Source organism: Fukomys damarensis, unplaced genomic scaffold (assembly GCF_012274545.1).
Source record: "Fukomys damarensis isolate Sample0158 unplaced genomic scaffold, DMR_v1.0_HiC HiC_scaffold_16, whole genome shotgun sequence".
NCBI lineage: Eukaryota > Metazoa > Chordata > Mammalia > Rodentia > Bathyergidae > Fukomys > Fukomys damarensis.
This window is the reverse complement of record NW_022900928.1, coordinates 130,976,431-130,997,945: the sequence shown is the minus strand read 5'-3', so window position 1 is coordinate 130,997,945 and position 21,515 is coordinate 130,976,431. Positions and strand designations below refer to the sequence as shown.

At 48.2% G+C, this 21,515-nt stretch overlaps 1 protein-coding gene across 2 annotated transcripts in view; it reads right to left on the bottom strand.

Moving 5' to 3' along the window:
* Trpm8 (transient receptor potential cation channel subfamily M member 8) overlaps nt 1-21,515 on the bottom strand; it is an 85,657-nt gene that overhangs the window by 37,218 nt on the left and 26,924 nt on the right. For both annotated transcript variants that reach the window (XM_033764712.1, XM_033764714.1), the window contains 9 exons: nt 19,270-19,467; nt 14,617-14,719; nt 13,046-13,164; nt 9,174-9,464; nt 8,002-8,097; nt 6,445-6,574; nt 4,992-5,137; nt 2,284-2,396; nt 1,694-1,910 (listed from right to left, as the gene is read on the bottom strand). In XM_033764712.1, the coding sequence (XP_033620603.1) occupies nt 1,694-1,910; nt 2,284-2,396; nt 4,992-5,137; nt 6,445-6,574; nt 8,002-8,097; nt 9,174-9,464; nt 13,046-13,164; nt 14,617-14,719; nt 19,270-19,467 (1,413 nt within the window). The remainder of the gene's footprint in view (nt 1-1,693; nt 1,911-2,283; nt 2,397-4,991; nt 5,138-6,444; nt 6,575-8,001; nt 8,098-9,173; nt 9,465-13,045; nt 13,165-14,616; nt 14,720-19,269; nt 19,468-21,515) is intronic.

Here is a 21,515-nt window from a genome sequence, read left to right as displayed (position 1 = left end):
CTCCCTGCTTCCTCCATTAAACGCACACACTCTTCAGCATCATGGGGACACTGGCACCTGTGTCAGCCCCGAGGCCAAACATGATCAGGAAACCCAGGTAGAGACCAACTCACTCCTGTACCAAGCAGTTCTGTGCAGCAGCAGAGTGCCTGGCAGGACGGGGAGGACCCCAAAGGATCACCTGACCTGCTCCATGCAAAAAGGGATGACCAAGCTCCATGGGATCTCTCTCAGGGCTTCCTGCAGTAGGAAAAGCACCCATGCAGGAGTAAGGAAGCAGAAGGTAAAAAGATCGAGTGAGGTAGTACGCGCCTATAAAACCAGTACTCCGGGAGGCTGAGGCAGGAGGATCATAAGTTGGAATTCCACCTGGGAAACTTAGCAAGACTCCGCCTCAAAATAAAAAATCAAAAGGCTGGGGGTGTAGCTCAGTGTGAAGACCTTGGGTTTAACCCTAGGTGGGGGGGATTATGTTACTACCTGTAGCTTACTATCAATTTGCAATTCCAGATGAGGTTTTCCCCTTCCTCTTCCCTCTTCTTCCCTCCTCTTTCCTGCTCCCTCATTCCACCCCTATGACTTATTTCCTTCCTGGGCTGGATCCCTTGTCAGCCATTCTAAGTCCCCTCCAGTCTGGCTCTGTTTCGTTCACGCAGACTATTTCCTTCTCCACCTTTGCTGCTGGGGCTCAGTAAGTCAGAAAGGGAGCCAGGGCAACGACTGAGGGAGAGAGGCACTATGGAAGGTGTCCCCAGGTTGAAGGCTTTAGCCCCAGACCTCAGAATGAGACCTTGGTTGGAACCTGAGCCATTGCAGGTAAAACTAAGTCAAGATTGAAGCCTTAGAATGGGCACCCGATCCAACAGGACAGGTTTCCTTAGGAAGTGGAGGAACTGGGACAAAGACATCCCTAGCTAATCAGAACACTGCCCTGCTGAGAACCAGGGGCCCACAGCATCTTTCTTAACCCAGGAATCCACATCCAAAACAAGGTCCAGCATAGCTGTGGGGTTCTTGGACTGCTCAGGGGCTCTGTAAGCACAAGGACAATATCCTTTGCCCTTCTAGGTCTCTGCTAGCACCAAACCCAGCACTTCACAAACTGTAAGGACCCTGTAAGTGCTAAGTACCTAGGGTATACTCGCTGAATTGATGCATTTTGAGGCGTGGCCTCAGAAGGGACAACAGAAGCAACAGCAACAGCGGTTGCCAAATGTGCACAAATCACTACATCTGAAAGGGTTGTTCCTAATGGTTTAGGGACAGCAACGTCTTCCCCCACCAGCATTGACTTCCTTAACAATAATGAGATGTGGTGGTGGAACAGAGGCCAGAATCGGAACTGCAGATCCCTGGAAACTGCAGAGAAGCATGATTGGTGATTCACACGTGCTCCCTGAAGCCCACGGGGATCACGTGACTTAAGATCACTGTTGCTCTGATGTGCCGGGGAAGGCAAAGCCTGTGCTGTGTCTCCTGGGCACTTCCCCTTCCCGACTCACTCCCCTTCCACCACTTGGCAGTTGGCAGAGGCTGGGAGCCACCCAGAGCTGGAAAAACTCGCCATCAGGTTCATAGACCACCGAGGAGGAGAAAACTTATTCCGGGAAAACGATGACTTTTGAGTTTCAGAAACAACTTCTGGCCGCCCACCGAGGATGCCAGGAGGCCACCGATCCCGCAACCCTCCTACCTGCCTCACTTCGTCACAGAACAGGACGAAGACCAGTGCGTAGAGAACCAGCTCCGGGGTGTGTGGGACCGAGTGGAAGTCCATGAGGAGAACGAAGGCAAACAGCAGGAGGAAGGCGATGTAGAAGACCACGTTCCAGGAGAAGACCACGAAGGGGGAGGTGAAGAAGGCCACGTAGTACCAAAGCAGCTTCTTGTGCTTGTCAATAGGCTTCTTCCTGCACCAGAGGCCAGGGCCGCATCAGCATCCAGGCTGGGGCTACTGCCCTGCTCCCTAAAGGGTAAATCCGTGCCCCAGCCCGGAGGAGGCGTGGCTCAGAGCTGCTCCCTGAGACTGATCCTGCCGGAAGTCAGCCCTGGGCATGTTGTGAAGAACCCATCCAGATTCCACCTTGGGTACCGAAGACAAGGCCTCCTCTGTACTGTGTGAAGCCAAAGCCAGGAAAATCCAGGGGAGATAGCTGGCCACATGCACGCACACCGCAGTGTGTGTCCCAGGTGCTAGGGCTTACAGGCATTTACACGACAGCACACACATGAGAGACACGCGTACTCACAAACCCACTTGCACACCTGTGCCTTGGCTCGTACCTAAATGACACAAAGCCACAGCCCACCAGCGGGATGATAAACAGACACAGAATAATCTTCCAGTTCTTGGTGTCCCGGGAAATCTCTCCATACCACTGCTTGGAAAGAAAATTCTGCAGGGAAACAGGCAGAGAACATGGGTCCACATGAATGCAATTACACGGAGGATATGTGGCACTCTCTTTCCCACCCCACACCCTCCCCAAATTCATGGCTCTTACACATATTTTGCTTTCATTTAAGTCATCTGGATTCTAAGGGGATTGTGAGAAAACAATTTGAAAATGTCTGATTTTACATCTTTTTCTAAACTGGCAACGTGAGCTTTAAAAGAGGCTGCATGAGTACAAACTGAATAAACCCACATATTTTCAACCATCCCTGATTCCAATTACGGAATCTTAAACAAGCAACTTTCCACCCCCTCTGTCTCTAATGATCACAAATCAGGGCAACCAGTCCTAGTCCTTCCTGAGGCACTGAATGGGCGCTGCCAGCACTGTCTGTAGGGCCCTGGGGGTTCTTTCTGGAGGCAGATAGGTGACGCTCTGGCCAGGAAGCTGGGGAGGGAGGCAACATCCTCAGCTCAAGCTGAAATGCATGAAAAAGCCCCCCCACACACACATACTCTGTTGTACCAGCTCCTGAGGGTGGGACCAGAGCAGAGTCTACAATGGTGGAAATTAGAAAATCCACTGCCTCTAAGAGCTAGAGGGGCAGGGACAAACCTGACCACACCAAGGACCTCAAAGCCCTCAGAAAGAGCCTGACAAAGGGAAGAGATCTGAGTGACAGGGCATGGGAAGCTGCAGGAAGGGCTGGAACGGTTGTGCCCCACCTTCCACCCCCCCATCCCCACCACACCCCACCCCACGGTCTCCTGGAGCTGCCCCCTCAGGCAGGAAGAAGTGTGCTTGGTATCTGAGGGGCAGTCCATGGCAAACAGCAATAGCAGTAGGGTATAAACACCTCAGGAATGGCAACACTCATGCAGGTTCTGCAGGGCTTCTCAGGTCCGCAGTGGCCCACAGTGACTCCTTCCTTACTGGTGCAGGCAATGCCCAGGCCACCACCCAGTGGCGCCATCCACCCCCTCTCACAGACAGCAGCAGTGCAGGGATGAATGCCACGGTCACCAGCATCATTGGTCCCACACAGCAACCTGGCTCCAGGAACCAGAATCCCTGGTCTGGCCAACTGAGGAGTACCGTGGGCCTGATGGTGAGATTTCCAGTGCCCATGAGTGACCCAGTATCTGACTCAGGACTTGGGAATATCAACAGGAAGCATGAGCTGGCCTCCCCAGGTTCCCATGTTCTGCAATATCAAAAAGATTGGGACTGGGCTCAAGATGCCATACTGAGTATGGCCTGCCTGGCAGCCAGCCCAGCCTTCCCAGCACATGCCACACCCAGGGCTGGTCTCACTCCAACCGCCTACCCTGCAGCCAGGCCAAAGGAGCCAGAGAAAGACTCATCCCGTGTCCTTGTCACAGGCCACCACTCTCACTGAATCCAGCTGGCTCAGAGCAGCAAGGGGGCTCCTCTGGTCAGCCCTGTGCTACTCTGGGCTGCATGGTATCATGGATGTTCTGGGAAGCAGGAGGCCATCCACATGGGATCAAGTACACCCCAGCGGGCTACTTCCTGGCAGCAGTGTGGCATTCCAGTACCTCTCTGAGCCCCAGCCCTCATCAGTAGAAGGGATGACACCCATCTCCCCGAGTGCTAGATGAAACACACCACTGGCGTGACTGACAAGTTAGCTCCTCCATCTCTCCCACATCCCTTCACACGCCCAGGGCACAGCAGGCACAAGTGAAACTGCTGTTCACCTAGTTCTGGGCTGAGCACTGTGGGACTGGTTTTGCCCACCTCATGGTCATCTGCCTCCTGTCTCACTCCCGATGGTAACTACAGCAGTAACAGCTCTTGTAAGACCAGTGGGCTCCCCGCAGCAACTCTTCCCAACAACCACTGCTGTGCACACTCACAGATGAGAAATGAAGGCCCACTGCCCGCCCCCACCTCTGTGGGGTACAGTGGAGATTCAAGTCCAGGCCTTGGGCCCCAGAAACCAGCTCACAATGACAACACTGTGCTGTTTGCTTTGTGGAAATGCAAAACAATATTCTTTCTCCTTTCTACAGTTCAGATTTTAATCCAAAGGCCCATGTGTTATAGGCCCAGCTGCTGATGCTGGGAGGTGGTGGAACCTTTAAAAGGTGGGGCCTTATGGAAGGAAGTGAGGTCATTGGGGGTGTGGCCTTGAAAGGGCTACTGAGACCTCAGGCTCTCCTCTTCCTGTTTGCTTCCTGACTGTCATGAGATGAGCAGCTTCCTCTGCTACATGCTTATGCCCTACAGCACTTGCCACAGATGCAAAAACCCCAGTCAACAAACCATGAACTGAAATCTTCAGAACTGTGAATTGAAATACCTTTCTTCTTTCTGCATATATTATCTCAGGTATTTTGTTACAGTATCAGAAAGCTGACTGATATACTCCTATACAATCTCTTGAAGCAAGGGCCTCCAGCAATGCCTCTAGAACACTGCCATCTCACATACTGTCTCAACTGCCCCTGCTGTGTGGCTTTTCTACTGAGGGGAAGCTTTGTTTCTAATGTTATTTTTTAGTGCTATCAATAGCATCTGATGCCTTGGCCCATCTCTGGGCGTGTTGTAGGGAGACTGGGCATTCCTTACCTGGACCCCAGGCTGGGCGATGAAGTGCTGGTCTGTGGCCTCCACTGCCAGCTCCAAGCAGTTGCTCCCGCCCCAGGCTTCACAGGAGTAGACCAGTAGCTGTTCTGCCAAGTCTTCGTCGCTGCTGTAGCACTCTGTGAACAGCTCTGCGGCACCACAAAGAGCGGAGCTGGGCTCACAGCAGATAAATTCACGATCCTGGGCTGCCCACCCCACTCCCAGCCAAACCCTGACTCCGAGTACAGCTGGGCATGAACATCCGGACTTATAAAAGGGGAAGTGAAAGCAGAAGCAGCTGCCTGGAGCAGGGATTTTCTGTAGACACAGTGCAGCAGCCTGCAGAGCTCCCGATGTCAGATGTTCACGGAACTGAGCGGCCTTGAATCCAGACAGCGCCCCCTGGTGGACCTCATTCTGGGTGCAGGCAGGAAGGCACTGCTCCCTGAAGAAGACGCAAAGCCCTCCCCTCCCCTTGGCTGGGCAGCCTCTCCTCCATCCCTTGTTCCTTCTGTGCTTTCTTGATGAGATTTCAGTGCAGATAAATCACAGCGTGAAAATAAATGAAAAGGTAGACAAAACCCTGATCTACCACATGCAAGGTGTTCTTTTATTTCGAGGGCTAATGACAAATGAGACTAGAGCACAGATCCGCAAGGGAAATATTTAAAAGTCACAATATTAGGAACTGCAGCCTAACTGAGGCCACCCAGACAGCAGTATTGTCTTTGAAATTTTAATCTGTTAAAAGAAATGAATGCAGACCTCTTATCCAACACAAAGAGCTAACCATACTGTAAGACAGTAGACACCACTGCAAATTTGAAACCACCGAGAGGGACAGGAAAAACCCAAGCAAGCCTAGATGGAACTCTCTGCCATTGGGAGAAAGCTATCCGGATTTCTCACGTTCCCGAATGGTGCAGTTGTTGGAGGAAAGGATGCTGGCCAGCTTTTGTGGAAGATCAGACAGCAAAGAGCTGCCCAATGGCTGCTCTTTGTCATCCAGGAGAGGGAGGCTAAGTGCTGCCTCGGGCCTTTCCCATGCTGGGTAACTTCAGGCAGCGACATCCTGGAGTTGCCTCCAGAGGCACTGAGGCGTGGGAGCCCACCCACGATGCCACTTGGGCCACTACATCTGCCACTAGTAATAAAAGGACTCTGTCACAGACCAGGGACCCCAAGTATGCTGGTATATATCCAGATGTATGTGGCAGGCTACTTTGTTGGTTTGCAAGTCAGATAAAAATCTCAGACCTGTCACATAAAAAAAATCACCCCAAAGCTCCCTGAGACACTGAGTTACTTAGACCTGGACCTAAGGATCAGAGAGCCCAGGACTCCCCAGTCCATCTCAAGAGGCCTGGTAGGACAGACTCGTGTCACATGGGTCTGCAGCCCTCACTTGGGCCAGCAGGGGGAGCCCAGGCTTGCTGCTCCTGCCCCAGACACTTACCAACTGCTCGGGTCTCATACTCGTTGGCCAGTTCCTCGGACTCTCCTGCGGCATTGATGTCGTTCTTCACTTTGGCCAGTGTCTTCAGAAGCTTGCTGGCTCCCAGAGCTGCCAGAGTACAGCCCCTGGTCTTTTTAGGGGGGTTGGAGAATTTTAGGTTAACTTGCAATTCCTTGAAGTTACAGAGTCAGGGTTAATGGGAGACAAGGATGAGCTCCCAGCCAGAGCAGGAAGGGGTGGAGTCTCAGCTACCCATAATGACTTGGAGTAGGACTCGTAATGAGCAGAAAACAGCCTGGAACTTGAAGATGTTCACAGGTTTGAGTGGGGACACCCTGAACCCAAATATACTCCCAGTCTTAGATGTGAAATTAGCATAAAAACATGGTGTGTGTGTTCAAATTTTTAAAAATTATTAAAGTGAAAGACATATCACCACTGATCCCCTTCAAAACACTCCCTCGCTTCACACACACTTATTCTAGTGTTCCTGCCACTTTCTGAAGGAGCTGGAGATTTTCCTGCATGGGTATCTTTAGTTGCACTGTTGTGGCTGCCTCAGTGTCCTGAACTGTTTCAAAAAGTTTACCTTTCGTGGTCATTTTGACTTTGGGGAAGAGCGGGAAGTCACAGGATGCCAGATCCAGTGAATGAGGCGGAGGAGGACACAGCATCGTGTTTTTACAGGCGGGCCGTTCCACTGGGTGGCGCTGGGCCCCAGCATTCATCGTGTTTTTTAATCGCACCTGGTAAAGACACTCAGGAAAGAGGTCTTCCAGAACTGCTTCAGACAGTGGCAACAACAGTGGGACAAGTATGCTCGAAGCAAGGGGAGTATTTTGAAGGGGATTCATGGCAATGTGTTTTTTACCATGTACATTTTTAAAATTTACTGTAGTAAGTTTTTTAAAATTTCAGCACTGTTCAACCACTCCCTCTATCGAGACAAATGCCACAAGAAGCTGAGAATGACACTGTGCTAGAAAGGCTGGGCTCTCCCACTGCTGCAGTATTGTCATGCTGTAATAGATACAACTCCAGGAGGGGAAGAGGAGGTAAGGCCACAGGAGACCCGAACAAAGTAACCAGTGAGGCGGTGCATGTCTGAATTCGATGCACACCATCCACTTTTATGCTCTTAAAATGGAGAAGGTAGTGCAAGGGTCCAGAAATTCATTTACAAGAAGTGTTATATACTAAGTCACAAAGAAAATTCTCGATACGTTTTCCCCTGCAGAACTTTTACAGGCCCTAATTCCTGCCCACCATGCAATAAAGGTAGAAGTTAATTTTGAAATTACATTATTCACTTGGGAAGCACTCACACACATCTGAGAAGCAGGTGCCCCCTCCTCCACCCAAGCACGGCCACTCTGCAGGGACGGCCCCTCCCGAGCACCTCCATCTGCCAGCACACTGTGGTGCGATCATGTTCTCCCACATGGGTGTACCGATGAATCAATGGTTATCTTGCATTAGGCATGTGAGTCACGAAGTCAGAACGATTAAAACAAAGCATGTACTTGTAGCAAACACAGCACGAGCCCGGACCTTTACCTGTTCCCAAATGACCTTGGAGAGCTCCTTCTTGTTCTGAAGAATGGCCCAGATGAAGAGAGCCTGCAGGGGATGCCGGGTAATGGAAGATGCATCCTGGGAGGAGTCAGAACACGTGGTCACCATGTGCAGATGGAGATCATGTTAGTGCCCTACTCTGAGGATGGAAACAGGGGCGAGGAAGCTCGAGATGGGCACCCTGCGAGCAGAGAGCCCTGTAGCTCTTTCAACAAGTCCATTTTAAAAACACAGTAGCGAGGTTCTCATCGCTGCAACTCACCAGGTGGTACAACCTAACACCACATCTTTCAGCTATCACAAAAGACAAAGCACAACGCGGGAGAAAGGTATAGACGGGGAAAAGATGCGCCGGGAGCAATTTAAAAGCTGAATGACTTCTGGCTGGCCAAAGAGAAAGCAATTCCTTCTGCGCATATAAATCTGTTTCTCATCTAGAGAAAACAATCATATAAGTTGAATTCTAACTCTCTTGGGGCTTAAATTCAATTACCACATAAAAACGTGCTCATTTCTTTGGACTGCTGTCCAAAGATTTAATTCCTAACACATTGTTTAGAATCCCAGCTCCTATTTAGGGTTCCATATCTTCCCATAGAACATTTTCAGAGAGAAAAACAATTAAAGCCGTGTAGCCCCTTTCAATTCCTTGCAGGTTTTCCAAAGTCTAAAGTGCAGGAGACCCAGTTCCGCGTTGTACTGCAGAAGGATTTGGCATAGCTAGTGTCAAACAGAAGCTCTCTAAACCCTTTCAGCTCCTGCAAATACTTAGCTCACTTAGATTTTTTTAAACACACCCTACAAATGACCTACTTTGGCATTTCACCAGAAGCGATCCTGAGACAGGAATGTGGGGCAGTTACTTATCTCAGGAGGTAATTCCAGAAGAAAGCAATAGGAAGGAGAGAAAATGAGATCAGAGAAGGAAGAAGTCAGGAAAAGGAGCATGGGCGGGGTGTGACTAGAGATTAATTCTATTAGGAAACTCACCAGATACCTTACTCGTCAGTAAACAGAAAAGAATTCTTAATGTCATCATGTCTGCTTTGCGACAGCGAGGTAGGGAAGAGTGGGACAGATGGAGGCAGAGAAATGTGTTCAAGGAAAACTCAAAAGAACAGAGAATTCAAGCAGTCAGCCCTCCCATTACCTACATGGATTTCCACATCCAGGTCGTCCCTGCTACTTCTCTCTTCCTTCCAGAAGCTTCTCCGGAAGTTTGCAACCAGCTTCCAGACGAAGGTGAGGAGGGCGTCATTGTAGGAATTCTTGGCGATCTGCAAGTTCCGATACACGAGGGTGCTGAAGTGGTTGGAGAAGAGTTCGGAGAGGACCTCATCCGTGAGGAACTTCTGCAGGTTCAAGCCATTCTCCAGGAAGAGGCGGACGAATCTGGGTCTGTCTTTTACGAGAGCCGTAAACATGACTTCCTGAAGGTCGGCGGACTGAGGAGAAAAGAGCAGAAAGAAAACTCACCCCTGGGGCCCAAAGGAGAAGAACCCGAAGATGGCTCTGTCTCTGACACATCATATTCTCAGCCACAGAGGAACATCTTCAACTTTGCTCAGTCCTGTTTTGAGAATAATGTTTATCTTTTCGATTTTAACGTAACACTGGATTTTCATTCAAGAATCAAGATGGGAAGCAGCCTTGGGGAGTCAGAGAACTCAGCCAGATGTGGGCTCAGAGCTGACCTGGGCTTGCAGCTGTGTGGAGAGATTGTGGGTTATATCTTCCTCTTCACTTCCTGGATTACTGCTAAAACTCACCCCTTAGGAGCTTCCTGAGAATCTTAAAATAATCAGTGTTTACTTCAGCCCCAAACCAGTGGGCTCCGGGCTTCACCGGTTCTCAGATGTGCCCTACGTGTCCTCCATGGTAGATTTGATCATTTGATTCTGTGGTCACCATTTAAAAATTCAAAGATTCATCAAAATCTACATTTCTAGCATTAAATTCCAGCTTTAAGAGTGGAAACCAGAGGCTGTGGTGACCAGGGACCACCAGCTGGCTCTGCGGCAGCTGCTCCCGGAACCCAGGCTCTCTGAGTCCGTGGTCCCCACAGCTCTGTACCATGGCCCACCCAGCCCACGCCACTCATCCTTCCTGCCTAGCGTCTGGTTTAGGGGAACATCCTCTATCCTCTGCCAGCAGCAGCGTGAATGGCTTTTGCTCTGTCCAGTGTTGAGCTCATGGGGGTAACACACTGCCTCTGAGTCCCCACACCGGATCCCTGTGGGCTCAGAGAGGGAGAGGCTCCTCTGGGGAATATGGTAGCTCCACTTTCTCCTCTGCCCTCAAGCTAAGTGCCCCATTTTTCACACATCATTCTGAATACATTGCCGGTCCCTTGGTCACACCCTTCAAAGCACCGCCAGTTCTCAAACCACCAAACCAAGGGAGAACTTGCTGTGAGACAGCAGGCTAGGAGTCGACCTTGGGATTGCTGACCCAGGAAGTCCAAGGTGGAGCCTAGAATGTGCAGTGCACGGGTTATGCCAGGGGACGCTGCCCCCATCTACAGACCCTGCTGAGATCCACAGGCACAGGAGATGGAAAAAAGGGTTTGAAATCATCAGACATATCACTCATTACTCCCAAGCCTTGGTCTCCACGTGAGCTAGAACAATACGGTGTCCTTGAGCCTCAGTTTCCCCTTCTCTGAAATAGATGACGGGGGAGATAAGAGGGGACAACAGAGATCAAGATCCCCAAGATAGTCACATTCAGAGCGAGCTCTCACAATCCATCGCTGCTTCTTCTTCTGTGAAATCCGTGGAGCTCTGGTGAATTAACCAAAAAGAAATGAGAGTATCTGAACTTGGATTGGCATCTCAGGCAAGAAAATTAATAAGGCAATTGCTTTTTGCCCTGAAAAGTTTACACAAATATCATCATTATTCCAAAGACTTCTATTTATACAAATGTTTATAATGTTTAATAAGCACCAATATTCTAAACCCTAGTGTATACTCTTGGTCATTATCCAATTTAACCGTGGTAACAACCCAACGAGGTAGTGCTCCTCCATTTTCGGGCAGATGGCCAGTGGTGTGCTAGTAAATGTTTCACAACCAGCTCTCTGCAAGAAAATATAGGGCTGACTTGTGGTGTTTGCCAACGCCTATGGTGAAAATACCCCTCTGTGGCCAAGTGTCAGCTCCAAATGTGACATCTTCGAATGGAGCATTGAGAATCATAGTGGAGGATTGCCCAGGAGTGCCCAGGAGCACCCGCGGGCACAGGGTTTCCAGGAGACCGACCCGGCTGTCAGAAGTAACCCCCAAGCATGGGTAACAGTCGATGCAGTAAAAGAATTGGAAAATGATGTGTTCTGAGTGTGTCTTACCTTTGCTTTTCATCAGATTTATTTAATGCTAAATTGCAACAATTGGACTCTGGGGAGTGACTGGGCTTCATAATCGGCTCACAGTATTGCTAAACATTGAGTAGCCAGCTCTCCTGCAACACAGTAGGAGGGGCCTGAGACTCAGGGGTTGGGTTCCTCGCTCACAGTCACAGAGACGGGCTGGTTCTTCGTCCTCCTGTCTTTCACCTTCAACTGTCCTTATCCGAGCTAATAAAATTAAATCTGCAATTCAAACTGTGCTTGAGTTTATTTATATCACCTGACTTTACTTAAATGGAGCATTTCATACACAGATTCGTTTAGGGATCAATTAATCCATCTGCGTTTACAATTCTACTTTCCTCCACTAAATAAAGCCCTGGGATGCATAATAGGATTCATTAAACTGCAAAGGCCAAGTATAAAGCAAGGTTCACTACAGGAATGAATAACTTAAGCATTTATGAGCCATTACTTTATTCGAGGTTGCGATCATTAAAATTGATCAGACGCTAACAGAAATCAAGTCTTAGTAGCTGATTACACAGTGGCAGGCCTGAAGGTGTTTCCGAGTCTGGCTACTAACGACCCAAGTTATATAAGGAACACACCTTCAAATCTATATGAATGTGGAAAGATTAAGTCTGTTCTCGCTGCCCACTGATGACTTCAGAGTATCTGGGAATGGAGAAGCAGCCCTTCCAGTCCCACGTGCTGGTTTGTAACTGTTCCTGTTGAGTAGAGCATGTAGGTGCACTGAGCATTAGATGTACCGAGAGGGCATCATTAGAAAATGTGGTCTTAAAAGCTAATCGCTGCTGCAAGCAAGAAAAGCTGCCCCCTGGGGGAGAGCCATCCTCACTGCCTGTGCAGCTCCCATAGTAAAAGCGCTCCTTCGCCTTGGGCAGCCCCTGGTACCCAGCTCTGTGACACTCACGGACTGTCCAGTCAACTCGCGTACACATCATTGGTGACGCATCTCTTAACAGAATTTGACCAGGTAAATGGAGCAGCGGGATAAAAAGAATGGGACCGGGGGACTTCATGAGGCACACCTGTGGGAGGCTGATGCAGGAGGATCGCGAGTTCAAACCCAGCCCGGGGAATTTAAGAGTGTCCGTGAGACCTTGTCTCAAAATAATGAAAACGGGGCTGGGGAATGTAGCTCATGGTGATGGCCCTGGGTTCAATCCTGAATATCACAAAAAGACAAAAAGGGAAAGAAGGGAGGGAGAAAGACAAGGAGGAGGAACAAAGCTGCGGTCTCGAGTCTTAATCTACTGTCAGTTCCTTCCAGTAACCTTGTGCCTATTTTCCCCACACATTTGCCTACACACTATCGAGAGCAGACGCTCAGCTCTACACCTGCGGCATCACCCTCGCAGCATAGCCGAAATGCTCTTAGCCTTGAATGACACTAAGGGTGGACACTATCTTATTTCAGGGCTCGATCTTCATTGTCCCTTGCAATAATAGTCCATGCTATTATCCCATACTGCACACGCGGGAAGTGAGGTTGGCAACGTGGATGTACCAGGGCAACCCTACCACAGGATGGAGGACCTCGTTGGAAACAAACCAGCCATGGTTGAGCCTCCGTAGAGACCAGAGCCCAGACAGCGGGCAGGGAGACCCGGATGGCCTTGTCAAGGGAACAGAATTTTCCGGGGTGCTCACCTCCCAGCGCCGATCGTTGGTAAAGATCTCATCACTGGCCAGGTCCAGCTGGTTCCACTCCAGCAGGAGTTTCAGCTGCCCGTTCCAGTTGTCTTTGTCCTGCTCATTAGTGCTGAAGGCTGTGAGAAGGCCGGAAAGAGTCCATGCATCAGAATTGGGCCGTTCTGTAAGCCATTTGTCACAGGTGCCTTCTTAGAATCAGACACTTGGAGCTCTCTTTCCCCTTATTGTCACTTAGCCAGATCTGTGTGTCCTCAAGTATACAACAAGGCTCCCTGAGGTTGTGCTCTCTCTCCATGGCCCACCCTCACTGAGTAAGAAATACGATGTATTGAAATTTGTCATTGACTCAGATTTCCTCCACATTATATTTCAAGGATCATACCTGACAATGTCCTTCTTGCCTTTTCCAGAGCTAAGGTTCTCTGTATCTATGAATCCATAGGAAGATAATTCCATTTAATAAATGGTGTTAGAAGCAAGTTTCTGGCAAGCTCGAGAAGAATGATTTTCATAAATAGCTAAGGACGAAATCACACTCCTACGGTGCCTGCCCCTACTCAGTGTGCTTTGCATTAATTAACCAGGCAGCCCAATCTGGATGGCAATGCATTGCCACGAATGTGTCTCCTCCGTCAGGTGATACCACTTGGATGCAACTCCAAGACAGCGAAATCCACCGAGGAGAACGGTTTACCCTGACATTCGGGTGTACCCATCTTTGGATTTCTGAACCCTTGAGATTGAAGGTGAAGTTATGTATGCAAAATGGAAAGTGTGAGTGTGAGTGTGTGTGTCTGTGACAAAGGACAAAGTTCTTATAACATTCTCAAAGGACCCTAAGACTGAGAAAACTATTTCAGAAAGCTATTACAAACAGCTGTGTGGAGAACGTGATCAAACTTCATCAGCATTTTAATGATATAAAATTGTTACTCTGTCAGATGCATACATTCAGTGAAATATGCCTCACTAGGGCAATAATAGTCTATATTCCAGGGGGATAATCAAAATTAAGTGCAAGCTGACAAGGTTAAGTAGTCTTATGTGAAATGCTTGGGACCAAAAGTGTTCCAGATGTTGAAGTCTTTCAAACATTGGGATATTTGCATTTATATAGTGAGATTTCCTGGGACTCACATTTAAATGTGAAATTCACTTAAATTTCATATAGTTTATACACTTAGCTTGAATATACACTATTCTTAATAATGGTATACAGGTTGTGGAATTTTCCATTTGTGGAATCAACTGGAAACTCAAAAAAGTTTCATATTTTCAAGCAGTTGGGATTTCAGACATTTGGATTAGGGATGCTCAGCTTTCATTTCCCTAAGTCTTCTTTGAAAAAGCAATCTAAGTTCAAAAAGTAAGGAGGGAGCTAGGCATTGTGGTGCACACCACTCGGGAGGCTGAGGCAGGAGGATTGTTGGGAGTTTGATGCCAGCATGGGCTACATAGTGAGTGCAAGACCAACCTGAACTACTTAGCGAAAACCTGTCTCAAAAAAATTTTTTTAAAAAGTAAGGAAGGCACACAGAGCAGAAGCTTTGAGAGCTGTTTCCACTCACCTTTGTACAGAGCAAAGGAAATGGCGTTGCTGACTATCTCATCCCCAGCCTCCTCCATCTTAATAACTGTTAACAGGTGAGAGCTTTCAAGGATTTCCTTGAGCTGGCGACATTGAAAGGAAAGAATTGTTAGCCAACCTATTTTAAGCATGGAGAAGAACATGAACTGGTCTCTTTGGGTGAGAAAGTTTCTACCCCACCTTTTTAGAAGGGTATCACTAAGAGAATCCCACCCCTTACTCCCTCGCCAACAATGCACAATCCCATAGCTTTCCACTTCTAAACTGCAGTCAAGAGTTCTTGACCACAGTGGCAATAAAGAACTGGTTATGCAAGGGCACACAATATGGAAAACCCCTATCAAAAACCCAAGAGCCTTAAATGAAGAGGTGCACGTGTGTGTGTGTGTGTGTGTGTGTGTGTGTGTGTGTGTGTGTGTATCAAAGCCTGGGACCTCACAGGTGTTCAGCTTTTAAATGAGTGATTAAATGAAAGAGGGGCAGAGGAGACCAGAGCAACCATCCAAGCATGGTCAAGGCTTAAACCGTAACAAGGAAAAGTTCAAATGCCAGCTAGAACCAAGAGGACTCGGTGACCAGATAAAGGAAATAAGCAGTTTGCTATGTTAACTTAGGGAGTTTTTCTGTAATGTTTAATCTTAAAAGTTTTTTTTAAATGAAAGGGGCCCCTAACTCCTTGGTGGGGGCTTGGTGAGTAAAGGCTCTTTCTGGCTGGGTTTGAATAAGTAAGCAGTAGGTTTCCCTGGCGACACATGGCAATGAGGACCTGGAATTGTGGCGTCCGAGCTGAGCGGGACAGGGAAGTCTCCATCTCAGGTCGAAATGTGGACTGGGAGGACCCTTGGATTTGAGATGAGGAGGTGAGCTTTTAAGCCTGTTTCCTGGGGAAAGGTGGTGACAGAGGATTTGCTTCACTATACACAAGAGAACTACAGGGAAACACCAACCAGGGAGATGGAGGGAGAGAGTGGGCAGGGACAACAGCATGGAGGAAAATGCTCTTCTCACCATGCTGCTGCTCAGATGGAAGGAAAGGGATCCTATTAGATGTGGCAGGCAAGGAGCAGGGTGCCAGGACTGGGTGGCACTAATGGGGTGGGCAGTGCCCAGGGAGTAGGACCCATTTTCCATTGAAAGAAAAGGAAGAAAATGAACACGGACACAGATCAGGCTGAAGAGCTCCAGAGAGGGCTGCAGGGCCACCTACCTGGACTCACACTCCCCACACACTCTTGCCTCCTCCACCAGTGTGAGTTTTGCCGAACACAGCTCTATTACACCTTTTCCTCTGCCTCCAGTCTTACAATGGAGTTAGATTATGCTTAAGAGAGAACAAAACCTCAGGACAGCTCCAGGGAGCCTCCTGCTCTGGCCCCTCACGATCTCTTTAGCTTGCACTTGAACTCTCCTCACTGCTGGTTACCCACTCCCGGGGCAGCCACACCAGGTCTCAGCTCAGCTCTTCAGTGCATGCTGTTCCTGCCATTACCATCCCAACCCTCGCCCACAGAGCCCCTGCCAGCACAGGGGTCCTATCATGCGTCCTTCTGAGTCTGTGTTCTTCTTCTTCTTCTAAAAACCCATTGGAAATTGTACCATGCACTTGTTTTCATTATTCAACATGAAGTTTCTTGAACTTCTGTTTCCTCTACAAGGACACAGACTCCTTCGGCTGTATACATAATTCTTTTTTGAAAGGTTCAAATCAAAATCAAGCATACTATATGTGCTTGGTGGTTGTCAACTGAATAAAGGGTTAAAAATGGGCAAGCGGATGACCCCAAGACTGGCTGATGGATTAGGTTACCATGGAAGGTCAAGTTCTTGAGAAATTCAAGGGTAGGTAATAGGGGAAAGGCTATGACAGAGGTGTTGGAAATGGGGTGGTCCTAGTGGAAGCAGGATAAGAGATTTCTTGGAGGGTCAAGAAACCAAGAGTTTAGGTTCTGGGATTGATCGTCCTCACAATCAGTGAAGTCACCAGAACTTCCCAGGAAAGTCGCTTATTTTGCATTTCACTGTATGTCTACATTCTTTAATTAACAATTCCACTCTTGAGCTCGGTCTTTGGAGAAATCAGTACCAGTTGCAAAATCCCACATGAGTGCATAATTAAAACGGTAGACAAGTGTTCATTTTTGGTCAATGTTTTAGATTGACGTAATTACAAAGACGATATTTCATTAGATATGAATATGAATTAGACACAAATCCCCAGAAAGGATAAAATAATCCCAGAAGACAAAAAGTGCCTTACTTTTAGCTTGTTTAAAATGAATTTCCTACAACAGTTATTTTGAGGTAGAAACCAACAATCTATCCCAAAGGGCGGGAGGACCCATTAAGTGGCATGTCCTACAGCTAGGACCTCATAGATCAGCTTGTACAAGAAGGGGGACAGCCACTGGGAGGGACCCGGGGCCATCTTTGATGGATAAACTATTGGTTGCCTACTCCTGCCCCTTAGCTATCTTTTACACAGAGGGTGGAATTTCTTCCACCCAACACATGTAATAACCTTGGCCACAGGGATCAAAGCACAATGTATTTCCTTAATAAGTACACTTTGAGATGTTTGAAATGGACTCGATCTCTCCAGGTATGGATGTTCAGAGAATCAAACATGGAAAAGCCTTTTGGAGAGGGAGCCCTCCTTCTGCCGCCTACATGTTACCATGAAGAAAGAGCCTCCTCAGAATGGACTCGCTGGCCGTTCTCAACCCCTTTGTTTACTCAGGGGGGCTAACCACTGTGGTCCTGCCCAGCCCTTTGCCTTGCTGACTTCCTACGTTGGACCAGCTCTTTGCAGACTATTGACACTCTGGTCCACGGCCAGTCTTGTGCCTGGCTGCTGCCCTGTGCAGCCCACATTGGGCGAGCTCATGCCTCCACTAGAGAACGCAGCGTAAGAAGGTGCATGGTGTGGGCACCTCCAAGCCTCACCTATCGACTTTGCCCTCGCCATCCATCAAGCCTCTGGCCTCATCTCCCCTTGGCCCTCTTTTTAGGTCTACCTCTCACCTGGACTCAGACAAGATGCAAGTAAATCCCAGGAAGAACTTTCATATAACACCATGTTTTTAGTAAGATCTGGAAAGGGCAGATTTCTCAGTATGAATGCCATCTAAGAAGGTCACACAGGCCCTGGCTCAGTGCCAGGCTAACTCTCAGCTGTGGGAGGGAAGATTCCTCTGTGTTTTAAAGTTTCAGACTTCAGACAGTGAGGCTTGCTTGACAAAGGATTTGTTTCCTGATTATTTCAGATCCCTTTGCTCCACCAGGCTTCTTGGCTAACGGACCTCCTGTGAGATTAAATAAGCCCATTAGGGTCCATTTCATGTAACTCACTCAGAGGTACTGGGAGTCAAAAGAGGGGGTATCAGGGCACCTGAAAAGGCTGGGCTGACTTTTTTCTGTACTGGGGATTGAACCCAAGGCCTTCACACTAAACTACATCCCCAGTTTTTTGTTTTGTTTTGTTTTGGTTTGGTTTTTTTTTGTTGTTGTTTTTTTTGTTTTTTTTGTTTTTTTTTTTGATAGGTTCTCCTAAGTTGCTGAGTTTTCCAGGCTGGGCTCAAATTTTCAATCCTCTTGCCTCAGCCTCCCAGTATGAATTTCCCCCGGTTTTGTTGTTGTTGTTGTCGTCATTGATTTTTGTTTTGTTTTGTTTTTATAAGGATTTGGTTTGCAGACGCCTGTCTTAAGCAATGCCAAGAGCTAGCATGAACCCAAAGACACAGCCTCCCCTGTTCTAAGATTTTTGGTTTTCTGCATCTGACATTTTAAAGCCCTTCCATGATTAGATAGAATACTGTTGGAACACCAATCTGGTTAAAGAAATATTGTTATTTATACCAAATCCAACCCTCAATTCTCATGATGAAATGGGCTCTATGATGAAAACCTTGGTGGTCTTGAGACTTCCTTTATGGAAAAAGTTGCAGGAGTCAGTATGTACACCTAAAATAACCCAACTGTCCGAGGCCACTTCTGAATGGGCTGAGGGGGATGCACCTGTCACTTGTGTGAGCTTTCTAATGACCTGACCAGGCAGAAAAACACAAATCACGACAGATGGACAGCAGCTGTGAAAAGAAGGAAGGTTAGAAAGCTTTGTGCAGACACGTTAGGGTATTTCACGAGTACAGCAGTATGAAGCGTCATAACTATTCCAGTAAGCCTTTTCTCACAGGATCTCTATAAGAAAGATGAGAGATTCTGAACTGAGTCGCTGGCCAATTGATGTTAAAGGCAATTATCCAAAAGCCAGTTTCTCCCTTAGATGCAGACTCAGTCTACTGTCTGCATTTCTGAACATTTACCGCTGCCTAGTCCACGATGTATACAAAACCCAGAAGCACATTTGCTGGCATGATGGCCTGAGTTAAAGATCACACGCTTTGCAGACAGCCCAGAATGACACCCCTTAGGAGACATGGACCCTCAAAGAGTCGCTTAGCTGAGCGTCACTCTCCAGGAAGACACCTGGAGTGAGCTGAGGTAGTCTCAAAAGCACAGAACATCTGCAGGTGCTGGGATGTGGGCATGCAGGGCAGGGCAGGAATTTCATCCCTCCTTCCCATGAGCGTGGATTCCTTTTCCTCTACCCTCCAGCAGTTCCTCCAAAGCTCACCCATTTGATCCAGTTCTCAATCTCCTCCTCAGGCAGCCGGGACACTGTGCGGGGTAAAAAGCGGACCAGCTTCTCCTTGACCATAGAAGACGTCAAGGCATCCTCCAGCTCCACCAGGCTGGCAATCACGTCGGCGACCTGCCCTGAACCTTCCACAACCACGCAGGGAATCTTACTTTTGACGGCAGTGTTGATGGCCTGGGAGAGGGAGAGAGAGGTGGACAGAGGTGAGGCACACTGGTCCCAGCTTGGAGTGAGGCTCTAAATCAAGCTGGTGGACCGAACACATTAGAACTTCCCTGCCTATTTTGCTTTGGGGCTTTCGTTTCAAATCAGAAGCAGACCAAACAGTAACAATTGCCCAATGATGAGAAAGGCAAGCTGTTCATACAACATTCTGTGCCAATAAAAACTTTGTGATAGGTCACCTGGGAAAGCTTGTGTTTTCCATAAAGACGTGCTTTGAAATATCTCTATAGACAATATTGATCTTTCCAAACATTGGCATCATCCTTAAATGACAATATTTAAAGCCCCTATTCAACATCATCACTGATAGTTTATCTGACAAAAGTTACCAATACTCATACTTTGAAGGTCTAAAAAATATCTTGAAAGCAACAGATACGGCCAGACATTTCACTCAGTGGTTCTGCCACCCACCTTGAAAGCACAAGGTCAGGAGTTCGATCCCCCGAACCCGACCGGCAAAAAAGCAACAGTTACAAGTTTTGTGTTATTTTCTCACATATTTCTCCCATCAAGTTATTTTCCTGCCCCTATTATTGAAAGAGAATAAAGCCAAATTTACTTCCTGCATAAACATCTGCCACAATTCTGCTTCCTTTCTAGTGGCCCCAGAAGCCAGCTCAGGGTGAGGAGGGATCAGCATTTGAATCCTGTGACAGCAGGTGAGGGTGATTTTAACCGCACAGGGGCACAGAGGGGGCTGTGAGTCCCCTTCCTTTCTGATCAGCCAAGTGTGTGCACTCAAGACGCAGGCTGAGAGAGCAGGTGGCAGCCCTGTGTGCCTCCTTCTTGCAGCGACGGTGGTGCCAGGCCATGAGCTGGGGATGAGGAGCTGAAGAGATGTCAGATCCCTGCTTCCCTGCACTCGCCCTCCTGTCTCTGTCCCCCTTCTGAGGCTGAGCAGATCTCTGGACAATGCTTCAGAAATACCAGCCTCTAAAACTGCAGCCTCTCTCTGATCTTTCCATCCGCCCTAAGCCAAGAAATCCTCATGCCAAACCTACAATGTGAGAGGAAGAGAATACAGGCGACTATCTCTTGATTATTTTCTATCACTCTTCTTTTTTGGGTGGCTGTTTTTCCAGTGTTCATCCAGAGGCCATTTCACACTGAAAAACGTTCTTTCATTATTCCTCAAAATGCCTTTCCTTAAAAGGCGTTCACTTAACAATGGCCTTGATAACAGATCTCATAGTGGGTACGGTATTCAAAAAATACCTGTTGAATGAATGAATGAAAAGAGCACTGTGCTATAAAAGAATAAACCAAGAGAAGCGCTCAACTGTATTCTAAGGAACATTGCGAGCAAGTACTCAGAGCTCTAGGGATGTGCCCTGGTGACTGAGGGGAAGATCAAGGACTGCACTTATCTTTCCCTCATCCGAGGCTTAGGGTTAAAACAGGATGGGGAAACGGGGATCCGCAGCTCAACATGGATATTAATTAAAAGTAGGAATTATGTCATTTTCTTATAATGTCCACTTCTTACAGAAAATGTTTAGGATGCAGTCACCGTGAAGAACTTTTTTTAACAAGTCAAACAGAAGCGGATGCTGTCAGGGATGCTGGCGTCTACTCCACGAGCAGGGAAGCTGAGCTCTTGCCCTGTTGCTCGGTGAAGCAGGTATGAAATCAGCCACAAAGCTTCTCAGGTTCTCAGAACCACTCAGGGCTCAGACTCCCTTCCTGTGGAGCTGTTGTATCCCCAGGAGACATGTGGATGGGGCCTCGGTGGTCTGCGGACAACTAAGGCAAGGCCAGTCTGTGTGACAGCTCATTTCCTGCAGACAGACTGGCCAGAGTTCTCCAATGCACATGCTGATCACCGTCCTTAAGTCCCATGAGCGAAAGTTCACTCTTCTCTTCAGCAGGTAGGTGTAGTGTCAAAGCTGATACTAAATACAGCGGCTGTTTATGTCAGTTCAAATCCTCCCCCAAGTCATCTCAGCCAGGGCCCAGCCCATCTGTTAGGGAAACAGGCTGGGGCAGGAGGACAC